At 40.2% G+C, this 26,540-nt stretch overlaps 2 protein-coding genes across 6 annotated transcripts in view; both read right to left on the bottom strand.

The window, feature by feature from the left end:
* On the bottom strand, positions 1-5,654 carry ARPP19 (cAMP regulated phosphoprotein 19). The gene is made up of 3 exons (XM_039339589.1): positions 5,497-5,654; positions 3,750-3,872; positions 1-3,287 (listed from the first exon to the last, which is right to left on the bottom strand). The coding sequence occupies exons 1-3, from the start codon at positions 5,539-5,541 to the stop codon at positions 3,117-3,119; spliced, it is 339 nt and encodes a 112-aa protein (XP_039195523.1). The 5' UTR covers positions 5,542-5,654; the 3' UTR covers positions 1-3,116.
* A 1,112-nt stretch (positions 5,655-6,766) lies between these two features.
* FAM214A (family with sequence similarity 214 member A) overlaps positions 6,767-26,540 on the bottom strand; it is a 28,166-nt gene continuing 8,392 nt past the window's right edge. Inside the window, exons 2-13 of one of the 5 annotated variants that reach the window (XM_039339581.1) lie at positions 24,409-24,521; positions 22,233-22,417; positions 21,644-21,846; positions 20,506-20,631; positions 18,104-19,913; positions 16,334-16,468; positions 14,699-14,778; positions 13,648-13,756; positions 12,919-13,077; positions 11,913-11,981; positions 9,470-9,669; positions 6,767-8,267 (exon numbers count right to left, since the gene is read on the bottom strand). In XM_039339581.1, coding sequence (XP_039195515.1) covers positions 8,114-8,267; positions 9,470-9,669; positions 11,913-11,981; positions 12,919-13,077; positions 13,648-13,756; positions 14,699-14,778; positions 16,334-16,468; positions 18,104-19,913; positions 20,506-20,631; positions 21,644-21,846; positions 22,233-22,417; positions 24,409-24,445 — 3,267 coding nt within the window. In that variant the 5' untranslated portion in view covers positions 24,446-24,521 and the 3' untranslated portion in view covers positions 6,767-8,113. Of the gene's footprint in view, positions 8,268-9,469; positions 9,670-11,912; positions 11,982-12,918; positions 13,078-13,647; positions 13,757-14,698; positions 14,779-16,333; positions 16,469-18,103; positions 19,914-20,505; positions 20,632-21,643; positions 21,847-22,232; positions 22,418-23,615; positions 24,387-24,408; positions 24,522-26,540 lie in introns of those variants that run through there. The other 4 variants (XM_039339584.1, XM_039339585.1, XM_039339583.1 and 1 more) reach the window with 4 other exon arrangements.

Genomic DNA, 26,540 nt, shown 5'->3' with positions numbered 1-26,540 from the left:
TTGGTGTATTAAAATCAAATCATAACATTTAATACAATTTTTAGAAAAATAAGAACTGAGGTATACAGTATAGAGTTACAGTCAGGAACATTATAGGTTTAATATTGAATACATATTAGAAAACAGAAGCTTTTTCCTTAATACAAAATTAATTCCATGGAAACCAATGCTTTTAGTCAAGGCAGTTATTGTGGGTATGGAGTGACTCAGTAAAACACCAAACAAAATTTCTACAGAGCAGTGAAAACAAATTAATTGTATTTATTATGCATATTACACAGATTGAAAGCTGTAGGGAGCATCTGAAATCTTCATTGCCTCAGGTTATGGAATGCATCAAAGAACTTATCAGACCGAGCACTTTTTAAGGTGGCCTCTGCATACACATGTTCACACACAGATTCTTGTAACAATGGGCAAAGTCGGTGGATGGAGCAGAAGCGGGAAAAATTTTATCATTTGACACACAATTACTGAACTCCTGGGGAAGAGTTGGGAAGCTGTTACCTATTTTGAGTACAGACATCCTTGAGCATTACTAATCACTGCCTAAAGCAGATTGTTAGGCTGTAGTGCAGATCTCTGAAAAAAAGGTATCAAATGGTAAAACTCATATTATACAGTCTATATACAAACATAACAGCTTTATCGTGTTGAAATAAGCTGCAGCTCAGATGTCCATTCTCTCTTCTGAGAAATTATTACTAATCAAACTATTTGCATCCTTAATATAGAACAACCTATCTTCAGTTGCTGAGGTTTATTAGAGACAGAGATTCATTATCAAAGCAGACTGGTACTGGAATAAACTCTTATAATTGCTCAGCTTATGTTTTTTTGTATCATTAACATTTGCCCAGTCATATCAATACAAAAATATAACTTGTAAGCAGGAGAATGGAATGTTTAGATTGACATAGTTTATATACTTCCTTACCTAGCAAACAAATTCACCTTACTATAATCTGCAGCAATCTATTAGGAAATCATTTTAAGGTAGTCAACAAGGTCGACCTCTTATTTAAAAAATAAACTGAACGTTTGTTGGAACAGCTTCCATTAAATGTTACATATTTTTGAATCAGATACTGGGTTCTCAGTTCTATCCCTACAAAGTATCTTTACTGGTGCCGATTTTACTCTCACAGTATTCAAATTGCAATATAACTGGGACATAAAATTGAAGCAGATTATAGCAAGAACAGATATCATGTCATTACTACCCAGACAAAAGAAAAAAAATATAGCTTTAGGGGAGAAGTGACGAAATAGCCCTCCCAAATAAACTAGAAATTACAAAGTATCCAGATGTCACCCATGCAGCTAACAATAATTCAGATCAGTATAAAGTAACTTTTTAAAATTTGAGATGTAGCAAGGCTACGTCCAATACCTTCGAAAATGTTGATTTACTCTTTACTTTGTATGAATGTTGAATTTATTTGTAAAAGATGCTCAGCAGAAATTTATTACTTTCAGAGACTATTCTTGGAAAAATCCAACTTCTATTGCCTAATGTCAAATCTCTCAAACTATACAAAAAACTTCCAGCGTGAGAATGTCAAGTAAATCTGAGATTTTAAGACAGACAAAATAGTATTTTGTTGTTAATTTTTATATGTGGTATAGATAGCCAATTATATCCAAGATACGATTGCTTTTGCTTTCATATTTATAATATATAATGACAAAGCACTCTTATCTTACAAAACATCATAATTTTAGAACATATCAAATCTAACCAATACCATCTTTACTTCTTAATCTAAAAAGAGCTTGTATTCTTTAACTACTCCTAAAATAGCAGATGCTTTTGTTTTTATAATGTTGGAGGCCTCCAGTAGCAGCACAGATATATCCATAATTTCATGTTTTAAACTTCTTGCATTTAATTTTAAAAAGAGATTTTCAAATGTGCTGAAGAAATACAATAGTGCTAGAAGTCCCTATGTAGGGTGATTTAAAATGTGTTTAATTTTTTTTAAGCTTAATGTGTTTAAATTTAGTCCCTTGAAATAAATAGAATATTTCAGATAAACTATTTTGTATATATAGAGAAAATATTTATACTGAAATATTTATACTGAATCAATTAATGGGAAAATGTATTGGTAAAGCTAATTTATCCATAGTGCTTCAACACTTTCCAGATTTTAAGCATACAAGTCTATTACTTTTCGCTAAGGAGGTTTTGATTCAAATAAGTATGATGATTTTCCAAGACAGAATTTGTGCTTCTGGTTGGCACATTTTTAAAAGTGTAGTTAACATATTTGCAAAAATTGTGCAAAACTATCTTATTTACAGACATGGCACAAAAGTGAATGCAGTCTATGCATATGCATACTTCATCCACTTTAAAAATGTGTTCTATACTACAGGACCAAAAAGAATACCAGCTTCAACAGACAGTTGTCAATAAGCACAAAGTTTACAAGAATTACACCAAAATGAGCAAATATTGCTCAAGTAAAAATCTATTGTTAAAGCTGAAGTAGGTTTAAGGCCATTCAAGTTCATGAGTAGATACACAAATTTAGTGAGAGCCCCATCATTTTTAATACATGCTTTGCCTTCTAGGAACTTACTGTCTAAAACCTCTACTTTACAAAACCAAAACACAAGAAAAAAAAGGAACTTGTATTTGATACAAACATATTACACTGTAATTAAAGTGAACTAAGGAACGCCAAAACATTAAAATTTTTCAAACTTGCTTTGTCACTTGCTGGAACCAGCCCTACACTAGCAAACGGGTAATATGTACATTTTTCAAGTAGATTACATTGCTCTAACAAAACATGTCCTTTTTTTAAAAAAAAAATCAGTGCATTGTTCTCAACTCATCCAAGGATTACGCAATTCTTAAATGGACTCTTACAATAGCAGCCCACGCTACCACTACCTGCTAAGCAGTCAGTCAATGACTTACTGCAGGGGTCCTCAACCCTGGCAACTTTAAGACTTGTGGACGTCAACTCTGGGAGTTGAAGTCCACAAGTCTTAAAGTTGCCAAGGTTGAAGACCCCTGACTTAGTGGAAACAAAAATGTGAGGAAATAAAACTTAAGGAAAGATTAAGGGAATAAGAAGATTCATGCAGTTCTGCCAGCCTAGTCAGCCAGCCAGCTTGCTAGCAACAAGAGATGGTTTCCGCTGTGGAAGGTCCTGTGGAGTAGGAATGTGGTCACCTGTGACTTCAGTCTTATCAGGAGCTGCAGTAGGGAGCTGCTTGTTCTTCATCTTTGCTTTCGCCATATTGTAATCCCCAGAATCGAAGTACTTTTGCTGCAAGATAAATGTATCAAGTGAAATATAATGCAAATATAACGTAGTTCCCTCAAGAATTACATACATGCTTCAGAATCAAATTGGCGCATATACAGAATAAAAGGCTTAAGTTGATCCTTACCAGGAAAAACTCATCCAATGGAGACAAAATGGGTTAAAAGGGAGAACACTACTTTTGTTATCACTTGATAGTTAGAACTGCTTACAACATCCTGCTCACATTAATGAATAGAGTATTTAGTATTGCAATCCCGGGCCAAGAAAGCATTCATTATGAACAAAATGCATTAAGTACCACAAAGGGATCTACAGCATTCATTTGTATCCTTGAAGATAAATTAAATGCATTGTTTGAATATTCTGTATGCTATTCTGCTAGGATATAGGTTTTAGTTTCAGAGCAAACAAAGACAAATTAAAACATTTCCCTTTATTAGATAAGTTAGCTTTTTAACTCACTCCTTTCTGAAGTCTTTTCCTCAAAAAATCCGAGCCCCCAGGCTTTTGGCCCAGATGAGGATATCTTGCTTTCAACTTCGCTTCTTCAGCCTTCTCAGGACTAACCACCTTATCTTCCATTTCCTAAAAATGTAAGAAACTGGCATTCTATTATACTGTCCTGTGATTTCACAATTCACATTGTGATCCCCAGTTTAAAAAGTATATAACCCAATCACACTTCATAATGGTTTCTTGGCTACATAATATAAAGGGTTAGGTTCGCAATTTACAGAAACCCAAAAACCAATGGCTCAACATATACTTCGAATATACTGCCAACTATAACTGTGCAATACTGTAGTACCGTAGGTATAAGATGCTACGGGTGTAAACCAACCGGTAACAGTATTACAAGATCCCTAACTTACAAGACAGCACTACTAGTCACCACAATCCAACCCTTTCGACTTTTGTCAAGGTCCTAAGGGCAAACATGAACGAAATAACCATTTTTCGATGCTTTCTGCTCTTTCTTTACCGGTCTGAAACACGACCCAGGAGAGTTTAGCGTTGGGACACGTGATGGTCCTATACAGACGCTCTCTTCTGAATCCGGCTTTCATCCTTTTAAAGCAGTGTTTCTCAACCTTGACAATTTTAAGGCATGTGGACTTCAAATGAGCTGAGGTGGCGCAGCAGTTAGAGTGCAGTCCTGCAGGCCACTTTAGCTGACTGCGTTCAGCAGGTCAGCGGTTCAAATCTCACCGGCTCAAGGTTGACTCAGCCTTCCATCCTTCCGGGGTAGGTAAAACGAGGACCCAGATTGTTGGGGGCAATGTAAATATATATATACATTGCTTACTGGTGTACACCCCTTAGAGAGTGCTTGCACTTAAAGCGGTATATAAGTCTCATAAATAAATAAATAAACTCCCAGAATTCCACAGCCGGCATTGCTGGCTGTGGAATTCTGGGAGTTGAAGTCCACATGCCTTAAAATGGTCAAGGTTGAGAAACCCTGCTTTAAAGCTATCAAATTCAATCACTGACCGAAGAGAAAGATCTATTCTAGATCAAGTTTCGGAGACAGGATCGACGGACTACCTTGCATCACAGAAGCCCTTGGTATCTTGAGCGTTACTCCTTAATTGTTATTATTCGGGGGGGGGGTTGCGCATTAGAGCCCGATGATGTCAGAATCCCGCCTCGCCTGCTGCAATCAGACGCCACCGGCGCCCGCAGCCACGGGAGGGGGGGGGAGGGCGAGGGGGGCACGCCCACCGGGGACCCCCCCCTCCGGAGACCCGTCCCGCTCTGGGAGGGGGCCCAATTCGGAGCGATCCCACCCTCGCGGGGAGGCGGAAGCGGGGCGGGGGGCGTCGGACCCGCAGAGGCTGCCTGGCCGCGTGGGCGTGTCTCCCCTCCCCTACTTTCTCGCGGGGGGGGGAAATCGCGCCTCGCGGACCCCCGTGGGGGGGGAGCAGGAAGGGGTGCCTGCAGCAGCAGCAGCCCCCCCCCGTGGGGTGGGGGGCGGGGCGAAGGGGAGCCAGGAAGGGCGTTGCTTCCACCCACGCACCCTGCCAGGTAGGCCTCCCTCTCGAGCCTCGGAGGGAGCCCCCCCCTCTCACGTCCAGCCCGCTCGGCAGAGAGCCGGGGAGACGGCCGTTCCTCCCTCGCCCCGCCGGAAGTTTTCCCCTCCGCCGAGCGGAGGCCTAGCTCTTCCCGCCCGCTGCTCTTCCGGCAGCCCGCCCTCGCCCCTCCTCACCTTCTGCTCCTCCGCCGAAGCGGGCTCCAGGTTCTCCGCAGACATGGCGTCCACACAGCCGGGCTACCTCCCCGGGCGAGAAAGGCCTGCCGGCTGGAAAGCGCAGCTCCAAGCACCGCCTGGCGTTTCCCTTTTCCCCCCACCCTCCCCAGCGCACAGCCGCTCACAAGATGGCCGACGGTGAAGACGGCGAGCCGACCGGGCCAAACTTCCTCTCTCTGGCCGCGGGACGCCTCCTAAGAGCGAAGGCGCGAGCCAGCACGCAGGAGAGACGCGCAGGGCGACTGGCTCCTGCGCGAGCTTGGCGCGTAGCTGCGTGCGTCGCCGTCTACGTCACGAGGAGTTATTTACCGCGGCATTCTGGGAGTTGAAGTTCCTGACTCTCCCGGTGGAGAAGGGACGTTTCAGGCTGTAGAGCCGTTCTGGCCAAGTTCGTAGCGCTTCCTCACGAGTAGATAGATGGGTCCGGGTGGGTTTCAGAAAGGCCTCGTGGGCGTGACAGTGGGATCTAGGTCTGCATACCTGGAAAGGTTTGGTTCTGGAAACTTAAGGTTCTCAACCTTGGCAACTTTAAGACTTGTGGACTTCAACTCCCAGAATTCCTCAGCCAGCTTTGCTGGCTGAGGAATTCTGGGAATTGAAGTCCACAAGTCTTAAAGTGGCCAAGGTTGAGAACCCCTGATTTAAACCATGGGAAACCTGCAAAGGATAAACCGGATTGCTAACTGGCCTCGCTTCTAGGTTAACCTAAAGTTACGTCATATTTAAGAAATGGCCTTAAATTTTAAGGCAATTCTCTCTGGGCTTACTCATCGGTTAGCTTTTTTTTTTTTTAATGACTGAGCGAATTTGACCGACAGCAAATTTCTAAGCCATCTTTCTAGTTTCAGTACCCAGAGACTTCCAACTTGATCTGAAGCATGTATTTTTGCCTTTTTATAACTCCCCTTTCCATAGTGTCTAAAGTGGCTTAAGGCACTTATTTCAGGGCACCAAATCTTTGCCCTTCTGGTGTCTTAGAGGCCTTCAGGAAACACGTTTTAAATTTAGTTTTGCGTGGTATTCATATGCATGCCAAGAAAATAAAAGTTTCAGTAATTATTTAATTACTCTTATTAAGCATTTCTCTTTATCTTAGTAGGAAGGTAAGATTTGTAGAGTTAATAAGCCTAATTTCCTTCCTTACATGCTTTTTGGAAAAAGATTTTATATCCAATTAAACAAGGGGAAAAAAAACCCAAACCTTTGGATGGAACAGAGACAAAGTATCTTTCCCAGAGACTATTTTTTATTTTTCATACCAGCAAAGGAACTAAGTTTGTTGGGAATCAGTTATTGAGATAAACATTTTGCTGAACCAAAGTTTTTTTTTTTACTTAACACTGTATTTTGGGATTGAATAATAAAAGAGAAATATAAGCAATAGAAGAATAATGCTTTACTTAATTCTAATTCTTTCAAATACTAACCACCATTAAGAGAATACTCTGAAGCAATGTTTCTCAACCTTGGCAACTTGCGGATGTGTGGACTTCAACTCCCAGGATTCCCCAGCCATCAAGGCTTGCTGGGGAATTCTGGGAGTTGAAGTCTATTCTTCTTAAAATTGCTAAGGTTGAGAAACACGAGTATTCTTCCATTACAGCAACTGTACTAACACATGGCATGGGCAGTTCTTTTGCAATTATTTCATACTGCAATAAAAGAACTTTCAAGAACCAATCGTGGAACAAAAAAAAAGCATAAAAGACTATCTCAAAATAAAACCAGAATTCAAATATAGCTGTTTTCACATATGTTTACAATATAAATATGACTTTTCCACCTTACATCTTAAAAAATAAAAAAAGCCCTATAGCCTGAAAAAGTCAGGTATGGGACAGCAGTGTAATGTCAAATGTGGGTATGCAGAAGTGAAATGCTTGAAGAAAGATCTTTAAGAGGAAAGGAAGTGCTAATTATGAGTTGAATCATGAGTAATCAAGATGTTTTCCTTTTGGTATGATTTTTTGTTTATCAGGGAAACTAAGCATGGAAAGAAATGAGCAATGGAAAAGACATACATGGCTCCTCTCCTTGTCCCCACATCCTTTGCATAGTGTGCTAATGTAATGGAAGTTCAAATCCCATCCTTATTCTAAGCGAGTTAATCACTGAAAAACACATCACGCATCGAAGTAAAGGTTCTGTATATATTTCAAGATTTCAATATTAATGTCAAAAATACGTAGTATGATTTTACATCGGATTTGTGCTACATTAGAACAGTAAAGACAAATATCACTTTTAAGTGAAAGGAACATTAAATATTAAATAGCCCAAAAATAAAAATAAAATAAGGTGTAAACACTAAACTAATTTGGGAATCTGCTATTGCAACACATCCAATGAAGTGGTTTAAAACGAGTATAAAAAGGTTACAACTAAGTGTGTTCCAGTCTATTCAGAATACACAAAGCTCATTCTAAAAACTTTTCTGAACTGGTCCAAGAGATTTTGACTCCCATTTGACCATCCTTCTCACTACCTCCGCAATTCAGGTTTTGCACAGGATATTTTATTGTTTTGTCTTGAATAATAATCTGGTAATTGAGGATAGTTTCACGGTTGTGTTTTGCTAACACCGGGGTGAAAACTGAGGATTCATTGGAGATTCAGTGTAAGATTTGAGTTCATATGCAGCGCCACTATCCACTTCCATAGATTTTCGGGAAAACAGAAGTCTTACATCTCTGTAGAGGTAGATCTTTCCAGACTTGGAACTCTGGAACCTGGGAGAGGAATAGATAACTGATAAATTATCACATAACAGTCAATTTGTCACAAGACTGAAGTCCTACATGAGGCTAAGTAAGATTTAGCAGTATTTCTGCCTAGAAATCTAGTGATTAGTAACGTCTTATAAGGTCTCCCAAGAGTCAGCCATTTTTAACATTTTTATTTTTTATTTCATATTACAGTTCTGTCAATATGGTCAGGTTTCATGAGTTCTTTGGCATCCCAACAGCAGTTCCTGTTTGCAATAATGACAATGTAAACTAGTCCAAAAGTGACTCATTGTTTCTCAGTTCATTTATTTGATGTTTGCTTCCCAACGTTCCAAGTTATTTGAAATACGAACAAATTTTACAAGTGATTGCAACCTTGGAACTATATTTGTTATATTCAGGCAAAGTACCATTGCATACTCTTAATGTTTATATCTTGAAATAGTGTCCCTTATTTTTTTCTACTGCACCGTGCTCTTTGTCTGGACTGTCTGTAGCAATTCTAAAGAACTTTCAGTCCAGATGCAAGTATACCATAAATTAATGTTTGGGCATTTAGCTTATTTTACAGAAACTGGTTTAGACATTCAAGAGATCCAATAAGTACACATAAAGAGCTGCATTATTGACCTCTTGGGTTTTGCAAGACAACTTTTATAAATAGTAAATGTCAACTTTAGTCTGGTTCAAATGTTTTTGCTGACCACCATTTCATAAGGTAGGTTCACCACCGAAGAGTGACACATCCTAAATTAGCACCTCCCAGGAGATGCAGCCATTAAATAGTTGACTGTTCCAAAATTTAATTTCTTTTGGAGAGTATGTCTATGATTTCAGCTGCTAAACTTGAGTTTCTTAGTTTGAAGTTTCAAATTAATTCAAACTGTTCAAATGAGGAGGAAAAGAAAATCTGTCAAAGTAAATTGATGCTGTTTAGCTGTGTTTTAACTGACAGGTGAATGCTATAGCATTCCTAGTCACTGCCTTGTTCCAAAAGATGCTCTGTTGCTACTTAAAGGTAGAGGGTTCTTCTATTTGGAGAAAAGCATCGTGCAAGTATATCGCCATTAAAAAGGGAAAGAGCCCCATGCTAGCCATGCATAATTTGGGATCCTCAGCACAGCCCTCTCCGGTCAACTGCAGCCCCTTGGACCCCCAAGGTTATGTCAGAGATTATGCCTTTGTTTGCTCAGCCACTGTCTCACCTCAGATGAATGAGGTAGCGTAATAGTCTCTCTTCAATATGCCGAGTGTTTTCTTGAAGAATGCTTTTTCTTGTTTCTCGCTTCACAGGGACAGAAAAAGTTCTTTGCCGCAAGAATGTCTGGTGATTGGCAGGCATCTCTCGTAAGTCATAGATCACCACAAACATCTTCACCACAGTCTTGTTAGGATTAAATAAGGTCTAGAGGGGGGGAAAAGAATGGCCGTGTGTTTGAGAATGGTGCGAATTCACGGAAATCACTGAAGCAGATAAAAAGAACCAAATATGTTTAAGAAAGATGGACCCATGGCATCTCCTCTGGAAACTTTTTTTCACCCAGTGTTGCTGGGATGGAGGAAACTGTGGTTTTGGCCAACCCTACTCTAACATCAAATGCTCAGTTTTCTCATTGGTGTTTCTTAAGCTGCAAAAATTAATTTTAGCATGTTATTCCCTCTTCCAGTGCTCTGTTTGGACAAATACAGTAAGCGGTTATTATTTAAAGCCACTGGTCAACATTTCTCTTAGGTACGTTTTAATTTTATCAAGTACTGTTGCAAATTAAAAATTAGTTTAGCAACCTCTGACACAGAGGGGGGAAAAACACCTCATTTCAATGCCCAGATTTGGTTTTATGCCTTTCTGATCATAATTTCTTGTAGTAATATAATTTTGTTTTAGGATGGTATTGCAAAGAATTACTAAATATTTTGATTAGAGCGCTAGGAATAATGTAGTGTTATTGCAGCAAAGTCAATACATTTCTAAGCTCCCTAAAAATTATTAAATATAATATAACACCAAAGTTCATGAACTAAAGATTATCTGTGGAGTTTCAGCTGAACAAAATTGACTGACTGACATCTCTATGGTTGGGGGAATAACAAGACTGAGTTTCAAAAGGAAATGAAATGCTGGAGATAGACACCCGACAACTGCATATTGCTGCCTTTCACAATACAGTTGTAAATGTGACATAGACACTCTTGCATTCACGAGTTAATTAACTGATGTAAATGTGCTGAAAGCCTTTGCCTTAACTTAGTCAAACTGATTCTTAGAAATCACACTCTGAAAAAACTGTATTTTGCAAACGGTTTAATTTTTCAGAAGGAAACTAATCACCTCCTTTGAACTTATCTTTAGCCGATTTGCAGTAAAAACAAAAAGAGCATTTAGACTTTTACCACTAAATAGGATTCTGAGTTTCACAGAAATGAACCCTATTCTTAGTGGGAAAAAATAATGAAGAGTAAATTTTTTTCTTGCTCTTAATCTAAAGCAGTGGTTCTCAACCTGTGGGTCGGGACCCCATTTGGGATCGAACGACCATTTCACGGGGGTCGCCAAACAACGCAGTCCGCCATTTTTTTCCCCTTTTTCCTTAGCTGTGCTACTCCCTTTTATTCTATTGGCTTTTGAAAGCCAATAGAATAGACTCTCTTGAATAGAGTCCAATTTTCTTGGCTTTCAAAAGCCAAAAGGAATTGTCCAGGCTGTCTCTGCCCTGCTGAGCCCGCCAAAAGTCCCATTCTGCAAACGGTGCTGCACCAGTTGAGTAGTCCTCGACTTACAACCGGTTGGGGGTCGCGGCATTAAAAAGGTTGAGAACCACTGATCTAAAGCAATGTGACCTCTGCAATTAATCATGTATCTTCACAAACATTGCCTCCCTATTTCTCAACTAAATTGACTTCTATATGGCCAGAATGTACTTCTTCACCTAAAGCAAGGAAACACAGCATCAGATTATTTTCACTCTCCTTGTCAGGCTTTTTTTCATAAGCAAATGTTTAGCTCTACAATGAAATAAAGGCTTACCAAATCATTTATATGATCTTCTGATTAGAAAACTAAAGTGTGGGCGTGAAAACTGAATGTACAGCTGACTCAAAAGAGATTTCATCAATGGCGCCTCCTCAAATTGGACAGTGGCATCATGTGAAATGTTACAAGAATTTGCCCTGGGGCCCTCTAGTTTTCAATATTTTTGTTTATGAGAAATTTAATGAAAAATGAACACATTAAAATAGTTTTATTAACGGGAGGGTATCAAGAAGGTAATGAAGATCAGAGCATCAGAAACACACTGAAGGATCTGTTTAGCCTTAAGTGAAGTTGATGGAAGAGGGACAGACGTAAATCTTCAACTGCCTAAAAGAACCACAAAATGTGCCAGACTTGTTTTCCCTCTCTGCAATTTGCAAGGAATTGGATTTCAGTCACAAGAAGGCAAATTCCAACTGAATATTAACGATATGAATAATTTAAGTGCTGGAACCACTTACACAAAGAGTTGGTGCTCTCCCTTCAGTAGCTGTGTTCAGGCAAAAACTAGACAGCCCTCCACCTGAGATGCCTCAATGTGGATTCCTGCACTGAGCAAGGAGTTAAGACTCCATGGCCCACAAACTCAATGTAATGATCTGCCACATGGTACATACCACTTGTATTGTTCCTGAAGGAGGCACCCGATAACCCCTTTTACCAAGGGACTCTAAAGCGATTACACCCTGAGAGGGAAAGGAGAAGAAAGTAAGAAGCATAAGAAGACAAGTAGGCATGTGGACATAAGAATTAGCACATCAAAGTAATGAATTCACAAATTCATACCCGAGAGAAACTGTTAATAAGTATTTTTGCATAGTCTTAAGACATTCAAGAAGGCAATTAGAAGCGTTGCCGTGCAGTCTAGCGCAGCGGTTCTCAACCTGCGGGTCGCGACCCCATTTGGGGTCGAACGACCATTTCGCGGGGGTCGCCAAAGTCCTGGAGTTTTTCCTCATAAAATCCTTGTGAAACGCAGTCTGGCATTTTGTTTTGTTTTGTTTTTTTCCTCTTTTTCATGAGCTGTGCTACTCCCTCTTATTCTATTGGCTTTTGAAAGCCAATAGAATAGACTCTATTCAAGAGAGTCTATTCTATTGGCGTTCGAAAGCCAATATTCTATTCAATATTCTATTCAATAAGTCTATTCTATAGGCGTGCGCCTTCGGCCTGCCCGGCGTGCGCTCCAGCCACAGGAGAGGAGGTGGAGCGTGTGTGCCAGAGAGAGAAAAATAAAAAGTGAGAGAGAGAATGAGAGCGAGCAAACCCCGCCCCTCCTCCTGCCCCCGCCCGCAGGGAAATACAGGTAGTCCTCGACTTACGACCACATGGTTGGGGGTCGCGGCATTAGGAAGGTTGAGAACCACTGGTCTAGCGTGTCTTATTGGAGCTATGCAGCAATATTGGATCAGAAGGACCATACATCTGGCTCAGGCCGAGTGCAGCTTTTCTCAAGATCATGTGGAAACACGTGGAAGATTTTTAGAAGGGAAAGGGGGCTTGTACCTGAGCAGCGGGTTAGACTAGAAGACCTCCAAGGTCCCTTCCAACTTTGTTATTCTGTTAAGATGTTAAACGCTACACAACATGCATTTTCTACATACAGAAAGCTGAAATGTTTACCATATACGGAGAGGGCGCGTTGTCCTCAGAAACACTGTAAAAAGAAACTTCAACCGGAAGAGTCATGTGAGTTGGACAGAAAAGTCCGCTTGCTCCCACTTCAGCTGTGAAGCCGTCTACAATACCCAGCCTATCTAAACGATAGTTCAGTACAGATTCCTGAAAGGACAAAGGCAGCCTTGAAAAATGCAATGTGTGGATAGTTAGATTTTATTGGTCAAAGTATGCCCTTCCCTTCCCTCCATCAAGCAGCCAACTATCCACTGAGGTCAAACCACTAAAATGGCTGCTAGAAGTCTGAAAACTGAAAATACGATCCTAAGAATCGAGTCTGGATTTATATTTGAAAATGGAGAGAAGTAACAACGGTAACTCTTGAAAGAATTGGGGAAGTACAGAAGTCTTCAGTTCCCCAAACATTCCCTGCCAGCCTGCTTAAAGTTGGTTGAGAAACGCTGGTCTGGATAATGGTTCAAAAGGAAGTTTCCAGTGCTAAGCCAGACGAACTTCATTCTTCTGGCTCAGGGCTAGCCAATCCAACTGGCAGTGTCTCTGAAAATTCTCAGGAAAAAGCTATTGGTAGTACTGGATTCCTTTCACTGAAGATCAACTGCCTGAACTTGACACCTTCTCCACGTAAGCAAACCCACTGGCTCGTCTTATATGTTACACAGAAAACAGTCAGTTTGTCAGTGACAAAAAAGAAAGGTTTTGGAATGTATAAGTTACCTCAAAGTTTCCGAGAAGGCTAAGACTTGTAACAGAGGGTGTACTGGAGCTTAGGAGTGCTTTCTCGTGGATGTCGGAATCGTTCTCTTTGCTTATGTATCGTTGTGGACTAGTTTAAAACAAAAAAATAGAGGTCTAAGATTCTTATTCCAGGCTTCAAATGCTTAGGCTTTGAAGTTAAAGGAATGTATACAATTTCAATACCATAATACTGATAAGGCCATCTCAAAAGAAAACGAACTCACCACATAAATAGTATTTAGGAAAAAAATGCTAGCATTGGTGACACATTGGTGACACACAAGGCATCCATCTCTACAATCCTTAGGAATTTCTAGCTATTAGATTTACCAGTTTTCCATAGCATTTCATGAGCCTTTAGCTCTTCAGACCAGACATAACTAAGTCTGCTTTGTCTCACTGGTTACATAATAATTACCTCAAGTCAAATTATGGAGTCTGGGCAATGCAGCCTCTATCAATGGTACGTTAAAAAGTTATGGAAGCAATTTCTTCTGCTGTTACATTGCGATGTAATATGGTGTAGGAATCCAAGAAACTCACATATTTGTGAACCCTTTAAGATAGTGTGTTCAATAAAATGTACTACAACATATGGGATATTTGTTTACGAAAACCAGATCATATTGTAGTTTCTGATAATGCATGATCACACATAGTTCTAAAATAGTATTTTTTGGACTTGGCAACTTTAAGATGTGTAAACTACAACTCCCAGAAGTTTCCAGCCAACATGGGACTTCTGGGAGTTGAGGCCCATATATCTTATAGTAGCCAAGTTTGGAAAATACTATTTTAGAACTATGTGTAACCATGCATTATTAGGGACTACAATATGATATGGTTTTCATAAACAAACATCTAGAATAAAGTTGTGGGTCATATTTTATTGAACACACTATGCCAATATTCACTGTCTTTACTCCTTTACTGAATTGCTTCAATTCATTCATCTTTTTCCAAAATATTCATTTTCTTCAAAGCATATTTTAGAATACACAAAGGTTAGAAAACATATTCCAAAAAATACCTTTTGGATGACAGACATTTCAGATGCAACAATGATGCATCAAGATCAAAGCATCCTGTCTGTGTTTTTCTTTCAGGAACCTGCAAAGACAGAAACACAGTTATGTTTTTGTATTCCAAGACAGAGTCTGAAATTTTAGCGCATACAATATTTATGATAATAATTAATATTAAACAATGAGACTAAAGCCAATTGGCTGGATGAGGCATTTATCCCAGATACCAGAACTGGAGCTTTCAAAAGATAAAGGCTAAATACATTAGATTGCTTCATTACCACCACTGTTACTACCATCATGATTTGATAAGAGAGATACATTTGTTATAATGCAGTGACTTCTTTAATTGGAATCAATATACAGTACATAAGCCATGCATATCCAGAAATATACCAATGTATTTCCACTTCAGTGTGTACAGCACTAAGTTTAATGAATGACACTAATGCATTGTGCAAATGTAAACTAATTTAAAAAGGAATCTGAGTGGAATTATGAAGAACAGTGGCATGCAATGGCCAGAAAGCACAAACTCTTCTATGTATAATGCTAACAGAATATCCACAGTTGTCGCAGTACATTTAGAACCAGTCTGGTTTGGAAGCATCCCTGCTTCAGACAGGAAGGCGGTGCAGAGAGTGGTGAGAATGGCCGAAAAGATCATTGGCAACTCCCTCCCTCCCATCCAGGACATAGCACAGAAGCGCTGCTTGAGCAGGGTCTGCAAGACTATCTGGGACACTACACATCCTCTTCACGATTTGTTTTCCTTTTTACCTTCTGGAAGGGGGGCTCCGTGGTATCCGTAGCAGAACATCCAGATTCAGCCACAGTTTCATTCCATACAGCATTAACCTTGTGAACTCTCATGCCTCTTCCTTCCATTATATATTCAAGATGGACAGCATTTAATATTTATTTGCTACGTATATGTAGGGGTGTGGGTCTATACATATGTTGTACATAGTATGTTTTAGGTGTGTGTCATGTATGTGTTTCACTTTGAGAGCAGGCAACTAAATTTCATTTTTGATGTGTGCCGTTGTGCCCACAATAAAAAAATGACAATAAAGGTTATCTTATCTTCTCATTGAAGAGAACCACTACTTTGTCATTTCGTCCAGGATCCATGAGTAAGATAGTGACGTTTCTACCTTAAGGACCTGGAATATAAGCTGAATTCTAAAGGGGAAACTAATCTAATCCCTGAGATTTATGTAAACCTATCCTCTTTCAATACATCTTGATAAAGAACCCCTGAAGGAATCTTGCTTTCTGTGGAGGTGGGGCAGTAAAGAGCTTGACAAAAGTACTTCTAACTTTATGGGAATGTCATTTTGACATCAACATTCAAAACAATGATCAAACTAAGCTTCCCCCCCCCCCAGAACTAATGGTTGTTTTCTTTATATGTGTAAAAAGCGGCAAATATTTGAACCACCCCCCTGGTACATTGCCTGCATTCTTTCTATAGTGCCAAATCTGGGTTTTCTTTATAAAAAAAATGAAAAATGAACAAAAAATGCAATATCTAGATCCAATAACAAAGTTAGTTGCATAAAGCATTTACGGACTGGTATTGAAAAACCTGGAAAATAAAGAAAAGATGAAGCCAGGCTGAAAAAATTTTGACTTACTGGACTTGAAAGGAGAGGTAATCCAGTTCGGGGGTGGAAGGCCCTGGTCGAAGTCCCATCCAAGTGGTGAAAATTACCTTTGTGCCACACATGTTTGAGTGGTCTTGTTTTCTGCCCAAAGAAGAAGACAGCATCCTGTTATAAAGAGTGCCATTATGACTCAATTTCCTAAGTACTTAACCAAATTAAGAGGCAATTTATTCCTACTTATTATTCCTCCAGTGATGGAACTACAGGTCAAGGAAACTCAGTAAATATTGTCTACATAACACCTATTGCCTCTACTTTGTAGATGTGCTTTCAATGGTAACTTCTTCTAAAAGATGACAATTGGCTGGAGAGAACTAAAGTAGTAGTAGTAATAATAATAGTAGTAGTAGTAGTAATAAAGTTGGAAGGGACCTTGGAGGTCATCTAGTCCAACCTCCTGCTGAGGCAGGAAACCCTATACCATTTCGGACAAATGGCTGTCCAGTCTCTTCTTTAAAACCTCCAGTGTTGGAGCATTCACCACTTCTGGAGGCAGGTTGTTCCACTGGTTAATTGTTCTTGCTGTCAGGAAGTTTCTCCTTAGTTCCAGGTTGCTTCTCTCCTCGATTGATTTCCATCCGTTGCTTCTTGCCCTGCCTTCAGGTGCTTTGGAGAATAGCTTGACTCCCTCTTCTTTGTGGCAGCCCCTGAGATATTGGAACACTGCTATCATGTCCCCCCCCTGGTCCTTCTCTTCATTAAAGTAGACATACCCAATTCCAGCAACCGTTCCTTATATGTTTTAGCCTCCAGTCCCCTAATCATCTTTGTTGCTCTTCTCTGTACTCCTTCTAGAGTCTCAACATCTTTTTTACATCATGGTGACCAAAACTGGATGCAGTGTTCCACGTGTGGCCTTACCAAGGCCTTGTAAAGTGGTATCAACACTTCACGTGATCTTGATTCTATCCCTCTGTTAATGCAGCTCAGCACTGTGTTGGCTTTTTTGGCAGCTGCAGCACACGGCTGGCTCATATTTAGGTGATTGTCCACTAGGACTCTGAGGTCCCTCTCACAGTTACTACTATTGAGCAAGGTACCCCCTATACTATACCTGTGCATTTGGTTTTTCTTGCCTAAATGTAGAACCTTGCCACCACATATGTAAGGAAACCAATTGATAGTTTAATTCAAATATAAAAGACATGCTGGATAATTTCTGTTCTCATCACCAGAGAAATAGGGATGCTTTAAATTCCAGTATCCATTAGAGAGCATGATGTTCAGGATTGCCAAGTGAAGATGAAAAAATTCCATGGGCCGGGATATTTTTCCATGAGATCCGAAGTACATTTATAGTAATTTTTGACTTAATGCAATCGTCTTTCAGTAGCAGAGTAGCCAAGTCACAAATTTCCTGCATACACTCTACACATATTACCTAATCCTATAAAGCATTTATGAACATTCACTTTCATAAACAAAAAAAATAGTGTAAAGTAAAAGGATTTCAGTCACCCATTTTACAGAAATAGGCATGGCTAAAATATCAAGTCAAAAGGAAGAAAAATCATCTCCAGCAAATAATTAACACTGCATTGGCCAGAAAAGGGTGCCAAAGAACTTTCTTATTCCTCATGTTACAATTATTTCTCTGGGTCCTGTCATTTTGAATATGTATGTGTATACACACAAGCAAAACTACAAAGGCAGAGATTAACTTTCTCCTGAGTCATCTTCAATGCTTAAGGGAGGAACATACAACAGAGACTGACCGTATGTGAATTAAACATCACTCACCAGCACCTCTGCGTTCTTCCTTTGTTCAAAAAAGGCAGCCAAGGTATCTTCCACAGGCTTCTTCTGACAATGCTTCTGCACCTCATAGTCGTTCTCATCGTTGGCATTTTTCGCCCTGTCTTGTTTATTTTTGCATTTGAAAATGTCATGGTCTTTATGTAAATAGTTTTCAATACTAGTGAGCTGAGAGTTTTGTTCAGAGACATTTGGCTCTTTGGAGTCTTTATTTAAGTGCCTGGACGTATATTTGTGCCAGATCTCCGAGGCGGAAACTGTAGCTGCTTTGACATTTTCAAGTATTCTGTGCTGATCCACCTGGGGATTATTTGAACAGTGTGGGTCGCTATTTTCACAAGAGATCGCCCTGTCCTTAAATTTACTTCTACAAACCAGTTCATTACTACATCTGACATGTGAACACGGCTTGGTGGTGCCTCTCTTTCCGACTTGAGGTTTATGGGGACAACCAGAAAGTACAGACTCCAATTTATCTGTCAATTCTGATTTATAACTTTCTTTGCTACATGATTGGGCCATGCAAGTTAGAGGACTTTTACTTCTACTGGGAGGAGACTGGCGAAATGTGTTTTGGACTACTTCATTGGTCTCTGCTGGCAGCAGTTTTCTTCTGAAGCTGGGAGATGCATTCTGGTCTACCTCACATCTAAGCGAATGCAACGGGGTTGCTGGTGTTTTAAGTTTTGCGTTGGGGTCATCTGCTGGGAAAGCCAATCTAGAATGTGAGGAGGAATCGGAAGGGGCTTCCTTGTTTTTCTTCAGCAGGCTGTCCTCTTCACAGGAACTGTGAAAAGCCTTTGGATTAACGGCAGGAACGTCATGAAAACTGAACACAGGAGGTGCACCTTGGGAGGGCGGTGGATCACAATGAATCAAGTGTTGGGCAATCCTTGTGATAACCTCTTGCCTCTCTTGAAGTAGAGAGCTTATGAGAGGGTTGGTTTCCTCTCTCGCCTGGCGGAAACACTGGTTCGGGGGAGCGTGGGAGGGAGACAAGGGTGTTTCTGGTATTATTTGGGCTTTCCCAACATTTTCTGAAGAGTTGTGTTCCAAGTTAGCAGCAAGGGAGGACAATTCCTTTCCTTTCTTCAGCAGGTTTTTCTCTACAGGGGCATGTTGTAGAGCCTTGGCGTTTGCCACACCGGTATCACTGGTACTAAAAGCCTTCCTCGTGATGGGGGAAGCTGCCGGATCACAGTGAATGAGATGCTGAGCAATCCTTGCTATAACTTCATGGCGCTCTTGGAGTAAAGAGCCTATCAAAGGAATCGAATCTCCCAATGACTGGCGGGAAGAGCTGCTATTATGGCCATGGGTATCAGCCAAGCAGGATGATTTCAAAGCTCTCGCTGGTGTTTCTGGCAACAGCGCCCTCCTCTCTGTGTAGCCCTGAACTTTCGATTCTAACGATCCAAAGTCAGATCCAAGGCCAGCTAATGGATACAATTTCAGGTTTCTGACAGCAGGGTTAAACTCAGGGCCTTGTTTTATGCCCAGCACGCTTTCAGCCCACATCAGTTTGGCACAAGAACGCTGTGAGTTGGGCACACTGGACTGTTCGGTCTTAATGGAATCACAGTGCTGATGTACATTATTCTCTTCTCCTCTCTTTTCATAGAAGCCGAAGTTGGCATGGATGCTGCAGGTCAGGACTGGGTAGTTCGATTGTCTGGGCAGAGATTGGACACTGACTTTCAAGGCCACATTGTGAGAAACGTTGGGGACAGGGAAAAGATGTTCTGTTGGTGTCTGGGAAAACGCCCACTGCAAATCCACGTGAGCGGCACTCACTCTGAAAAATTAAAAGCAGGATAACAATGTCAAAGCAGCTCAAGTCTTAATTTAGAGCAGTGGTTCTCAACCTGTGGGTCGGGACCCCATTTGGGATCGAATGACCATTTCATGGGGGTCGCCAAACAACGCAGTCCGCCATTTTCCCCCCCCCTTTTCCTTAGTGTGCTCCTCCCTTTTATTCTATTGGCTTTTGAAAGCCAATAGAATAGACTCTCTTGAACAGAGTCTAATTCTATTGGCTTTCAAAAGCCATTAGGAATTGTCCAGGCTGTCTCTGCCCTGCTGAGCCCGCCAAAAGTCCCATTCTGCAAACGGTGCTGCACCAGTTGAGTAGTCCTCGACTTACGACCGGTTGGAGGTCGCAGCATTAAAAACGTTGAGAACCACTGATTTAGAGCATGTTCTAGTTCCTGAGCTTTGGGCACACAATCTAAAATAAAGTTTTTTTAAACAAAAATAAAATAAAACTCAATCTCCCCTAAATGGGATCAAGCAGACTAATTAAATCAGAAGCAACATATTAAAAGCATGCTTCTCATCTTCACAAGCTGCTGGGAAGGAACAGGTGGGGCTTTCCGACAAAAGCTTACCTGTAAAGAATATTACGAGGCACGGCTCCGTGTGACACACTCAGCCAAGCACTTAACTGAGAAAAGAACACAAAAGAGCGGACAGCCAATAAGAGGGTCTTCTCTTCAATAAATCGATCACCAGTTCTAAAAATATACCAAAAGAGAAAATATGCTCACTGGTGAAAAATACAAAGAAAGGGCAGAACAGGGTAGTTGAATGCAATTACTCCCCCGCCCCCGCCCCAGATAAAAGTAGGAGTGTATTCCCCATCACCAAATCATTTATGACCATTTTGTTTCTTTTCACCGCCAAGAAAACTGCACGGGTGCATTCATGTAGTCTCTGAGCGTTCATTTTGACTCAAATTATGAAACATAATTTTAATCTAGAATATGTTATGGTAGTACCGACTTTTCTCCGTATGGGGCAATTAGCTTCCAGCAATTTCAAGATGGGACCACATGCTGCTGGAAAGTGGAAAACGCTATCTGCCTATTCAAGTGAATAAACAAAATTTGAAGAAAAAAAAAAAAGCAGATTCTGCCTTAGTAGTAGTGTCTGTTACATAGTCATTTTATCTGAATTCAGTTAACCATTCCTCCATTCATCAACTTTCTATTCTCCCCCATTCCAAAATGATTCGGGGAGGTTTCACAATGAAAACTGATAAAAGATATTAAGCTAGAGAGAGCAAACTGAAAACAAAAAAAATGAGTCTACCTCCAAACCAGACATTAACTAAAGCCTAAGGAAAGAGCCAACTCTTTAAAGCTTGTTCTAGGAGCCCTATGATTCCCCAAGGAATCATACTCCAGAGGACAAAGGCAACAGCAGACAAGGCTCTCTTTTCTGGATCCTGCTAGGGCACGGGTCCCCCAACCCTGGTCTGTGGACTGGTAGCAATCCATGGCCAGGTAGCAGTCCGCACAAGTGGCGGGAAAGTGTGCCAAGTTTTATTTGCACATGCTCAGGAACTAGGTTGCAAAACCATCCCCTTCTTTCCCCCCCCCACCATCACTACCATTGCGTTGCCAGTTTATGGAGCTAAACAGGTTGGGGACAGCTGTGCTAGGGGATAAGTTGACCTAATTGGAAGATGGTTGTAAGCTTCAATCCAGACCAACTCTCACAATAAAACAAAAACAAAAAACTTACTGCCGTGGAACTGGCTCTAAAATCCATCTTTCCAACAACAGCGCATCTTGCTTGACTGCAGGATCATTTAAGTCATTCCCTTCAGTCGTGGGTCCTTCATCGCTATAGCAGCAGTCTGGAAGTAGCATCACTTCTATCATAATAGGAATATTTTTCTTCCACAGCAAGGCAACTTCAGATCGGGTAAGCCTAGCTTGACGGCACTTGAACAAAAGAATCAAACAAGCTAAAGTTACACTGACATCCGCCTGGGTAAAAACCAAATAGAATTTTTGAAACCAATAACGCAAAATGAAAACGAGGTCCGTAATGCATTTCTGAGAGGTAACTCCATGTATCAAACCCAGGAGTTTCTACTTAATCCAGTTGGCCCCATTATAACGTACAAAAAATTAATTTGGCAGACCAATAATCAAAAGTATTTACTTTCTAAAGTAAATACATTCTAAAGGTGGTTGCTTGCCTAACATAAACAGAGATTAAGCACAGTTGGGCTGGTAAATGCGTCATTGATGTCACGTTATAGTATCTAATGCTGATTTTCCAGAAGAACCAACTTACCAACCATCATAAGCATGGATCATCATACCTGGGCCAATCTGTCACTGCATTCATGTTTAGTTGTTGTTGGTTGACTTGATTGTGCTGGAGGGCAGTGGAAGCCTTCAGTCCTGCCCTTAATTGAATATTCGGGTGTTCTGCCTTCAGTAATCAACAGGGCCAAGTTGACAAGGAATTCCTCCGCTTCGTATTCAAAGTATTCATCTAAGGTGTCTTAACAGAGAAAAGAAAAGGTGCAATTTTATAAACAACAGTACAAATAGTTTCAAGTGTGCATACTCCTACATTTAATTTTCTTCAGTGAAAACTCAACCATGTTCTCTTAAAAGATTTTACACTGCTACACATGCTATTTTTATCTTGTAAAGAATAAATTCTTGGTGACCACATCTAGGTAACAACGACCCCCTTGACAACATGAAGAAAGAGACGCAATCTGCTTACTTTTGAAGTCCACAACTCATAAAAGGGCCAAGTTTGAAGACCCTTGCTTTTAGACTGAATTTATCCATCATGCTCAACCATCTATTTCACGGACACCATAACTCACTTAGCAACATGGGCAAACAGTAACACATATGCAGAAATAATTCTTATTCCAGTGGAATTCAACTCATTTATACATGAGCAATACCTCTCTGCATGGAAAAGAAAACATCCACTCAAATGAACCAAGACTGTTCCTACACTGGTATACGTAGGAATAATATTTTGCCTCCAGATGTTATTGAACTATAACTCCCAGCATCCTGGACTACTGACTATGCCAATGCCATCCAGAGGGTGACTAATTTCTCACCATTATATTACTGAATTTTTACATTGCACTGGAAAGATTTCAGTAATGTGATACCATCGGCTATGACTAAGGTTAAACATTCTCAAGTTTTCCATAGCTTCTCTCCACAACTGTTATTAAATGTTTACGTTTGCAAAGTAACTGCTAAAACCTGAGAAATTCAAGCCAATAAATTTGTCTCTACAACAAAAGCATAAATAGATTTAAAGGGCATATTTATGTATAATGGTACTAGGATAGTTTGAATGGAAATTGCTTTCAATAATCTCTGCTACCCCAGAGATTTCTAATTAAAGCATAGTATTTTTCTAAACATGAAGCACAAGAGTCCAATGGAAATATTCTTCTCTCACACTCTCTCCATCAAACATGTAAACAATGATTAGAATGATTTGCTTAAATCAGTTATCTATACCTTTTGAGCTATTAAGATGTTGAATATGCAGTGGAAATCAGCTAATTGTGAGGTTCCCCCCCCCTCCCATTTCTTTGAAAACCTTGTCTCCTGTACAGTGCAATAGGGAAAGGTTGATGTGTTAGGTTTTTTTGTGTGTGTGTGTTTCCTCATTTCCTCCACCCTTTGTTGAATAGTAACTTAAAAAAAATACATACCACTAGTCTGATTTCAAGTCATGACCATAAATCCTTTAAGTAATTGTATACAACTTTTTTTGCTTTAATAACAAAACTCTGAATTCACCACTGTAACACATGATTTTTTTTGAAAGCAGTAATAATTTCTTCAGGCTTTGTATGAAATTTTACCTATACACACAAAAGAATATGGTCAATTACTGTTACATTTTACCAGTAAATAAGGCAAGTGTGACCTGCGCTCATCATAAATCCATATATGATAAGGAAAAAGAAAAACCCAAGAAGATTTGATATTCCAAAAGTAATGTACTTGAACAGGTATTATCTCTAGAACACTACAGGAACAGAGAACACCGTAGCAATTCAAAATACCACCTTAGTGGGTGATGCTCTCATTTCAGTGGGGTTTACACAACGGTAGGCTGTGAAATCAATTGTGGTGCTATTCAATAATCAGCACCCAGCTCAACTTCACCAAAGTGTTTTATTCCTTTGTGAAATGCTACACCTAGCAGAATTTGACCACCTCTCTCCCCTCTTACCATTTCTCCTTCTTCCTTTGTTCAGAATCAACAACCTTTAACTCTTTTCCTTATTCTTTGTCCTCAGAAATGAGCTTAAAAACTGGCAAAAAGGATCCATGTGTATTATGTTTTATGTAGACAAAGAAGCTACAGCCTATGAGTCACACCAGCTCAGCCGAAGAAGGAAAGAAACAAACAGACACACATATAAACAAACACTGGGGTTCATAAAACAACTCGGAGAGCATTTCAGCATTTAGAATTATTTCTTTTTGACTACACACCTTCTCGGATCAGCCCTTTGTTTCCACCGTAAACCATACTGGAATCGTGGTGGGACAGAAGGTGCCCTGGCAACACAGGGGCTACAGTGTCAGTATCGCGAGGATCCAGATGTCTGCAGTGGCGGACACAAAAATGTTCAGCTTTGGGTACATATTCAGCCTTTCTGTGCAAGACATTTTTTCCACAAAGAAGGCAGAGAAAAGTGTGCACATAGCAACAGAGCTCTCCGCTGATTGGACGGCAGGCCGTGCTTCAACCCTTCGCTGCTCACAAGGCTACTACAGTTTCCTGTCTCTTTGGCAGAAGTATCATGTTTTCTTTTCGCCTCTTGTGAACCCAGCTGTGTTTGGGCAAGAGGAGAGAAAAGAAAAAGCAGAACAACAAGCAGCAGGACACCCTCAATGTGGCAGCCCTGAAGGCTGCGATTCGTCCCTGGCCCCTTTAAATTTTTTTTTTTTTTTTTTTTTTAAATATGGCACTATCCTCTGAAATCTACAGTAGTCTGAACCAGGCTACTTATCTTGAAAATTGTTTTGCTGGCAATCTGTGCAACTTTACAGGTTTTATTGAAGAACAGAAATGCTGATAGCTACTATTTTGATGTCTACTTAACCCAAATCAGGCATAACCCTAAGAAGACAAGGGAGCAGCATGTTCTAGATATTCTCGCACTCAGCAGGCATAAAAAAAGGAGAAAATATTCCACAAACAAGAACATTTTGAAGCAAAGAAAAGAAGGTCGGAGGAAAATGAACTAAGAAGCCAATGATATTGCTCATATTGATTGAGAAGAAATGGACTGAAACTCTTCTGGATTTTTGGAAGTGGGTTTCTTTCTGATGCAATGAAGTGTGCAGTTGTTGTACTACACTACATCAACCCGTAAGATACAGCCGGATTAATCATGACTCACCGAATGATGTGGAATTGGAATAACCCACATAGTTCACTGAACCGTCAACCATGGTTAATTAGCCACAATAGTTAGGGTCACACAACATGTGAAGCCATGACTAAGGGAAAAAAAATTTAACCTAACTTTCATGCTGTATCTTTTTCAATCAGGAAAAAAAAATCCCCAAGTCTTTACCTCTAGCTAGATCTGTATTTTAGTGAATCTGAAATATATCTATTGATTACATGCCATCAAATCAGTGTCAACTGTTAGCAACCACATAGATTTTTTCACCACCACCCCCCCGAGATCATTTAGTATTCTTTTAAAATACTAAATGCTTCTAAAGCAGTGGTTCTCAACCTTTTTAATGCCGCGACCCCCAACCGGTCGTACGTCGAGGACTACTCAACCGGTCATAAGTCGAGGACTATTCAACTGGTGCAGCCCCGTTTGCAGAATGGGACTTTTGGCGGGCTCAGCAGGGCAGAGACAGCCTGGACAATTCCTATTGGCTTTGGAAAGCCAATAGAATTAGACTCTATTCAAGAGCCAACAGAATAAAAGGGAGGAGCACAGCTAAGGAAAAGGGGGAAAAAATGGCGGACTGCGTTGTTTGGCGACCCCCATGAAATGGTCATTCGACCCCGAATGGGGTCCCGACCCACAGCTTGAGAACCACTGCTCTAAATACTTGCTATTAATTGCATTAATTGCTACAGTAGCAACTTTTGTTAGGATGCTACAGTGATATTGCAAGCAGATGAATGAGAAAAAAAACAGTTACCAAAGGAAAGTAACAACTTAAGATTTCTTTCATTCCAAGTATTTCAAAAAGCATACCTGAGCAGCTACAAATCTTTCACAGTATGCATGCATCCGTAATTTGTCTGTCTTATACTGGAACAGTCTGAGCATTATACTGAAGTAGATAGCAATTATTCTGTTCCACATTTCCTAAATATGATTTTGTACTAATGTTCAATATTCAGTTCTGCTCCATTAAGAATCATCACTGGCAAATAATTGTGGTACAAGGAACACGCCTTCAAACCCAAAATGCTGGAAATAGAGATGGCACATCTGCAAGTTTCCTTGTAGAGAATACTAAACTGTTTGTTAATACTAGGCACTGTATGTACAAAAGACACAATTGGGAAAGCTGGATAATTTAACATTTGCATTTTTCTAAGATTTTTAAAACAGGCAATTTCAGACTAACAGCCTGAAATGGGT

This window comes from Crotalus tigris, unplaced genomic scaffold (assembly GCF_016545835.1).
Source record: "Crotalus tigris isolate CLP2741 ecotype Arizona unplaced genomic scaffold, ASM1654583v1 scf7180000017735.2152567, whole genome shotgun sequence".
In the NCBI taxonomy this organism is placed as follows: Eukaryota; Metazoa; Chordata; class Lepidosauria; order Squamata; family Viperidae; genus Crotalus; species Crotalus tigris.
Note: the sequence above shows the minus strand (reverse complement) of the source record. Positions and strands in the feature narration are given on the sequence as shown.

Bases quoted from the DNA above. Each gene is read 5' to 3' on its own strand.
- ARPP19 (XM_039339589.1), bottom strand. From the start codon at position 5,541: ATGTCTGCGGAGAACCTGGAGCCCGCTTCGGCGGAGGAGCAGAAG. The intron at 3,873-5,496 runs GTGAGGAGGGGC...TTACATTTTTAG, and splicing joins CTTCGGCGGAGGAGCAGAAG to GAAATGGAAGATAAGGTGGT. The intron at 3,288-3,749 runs GTGAGTTAAAAA...TTTATCTTGCAG, and splicing joins GGAAAAGACTTCAGAAAGGA to CAAAAGTACTTCGATTCTGG.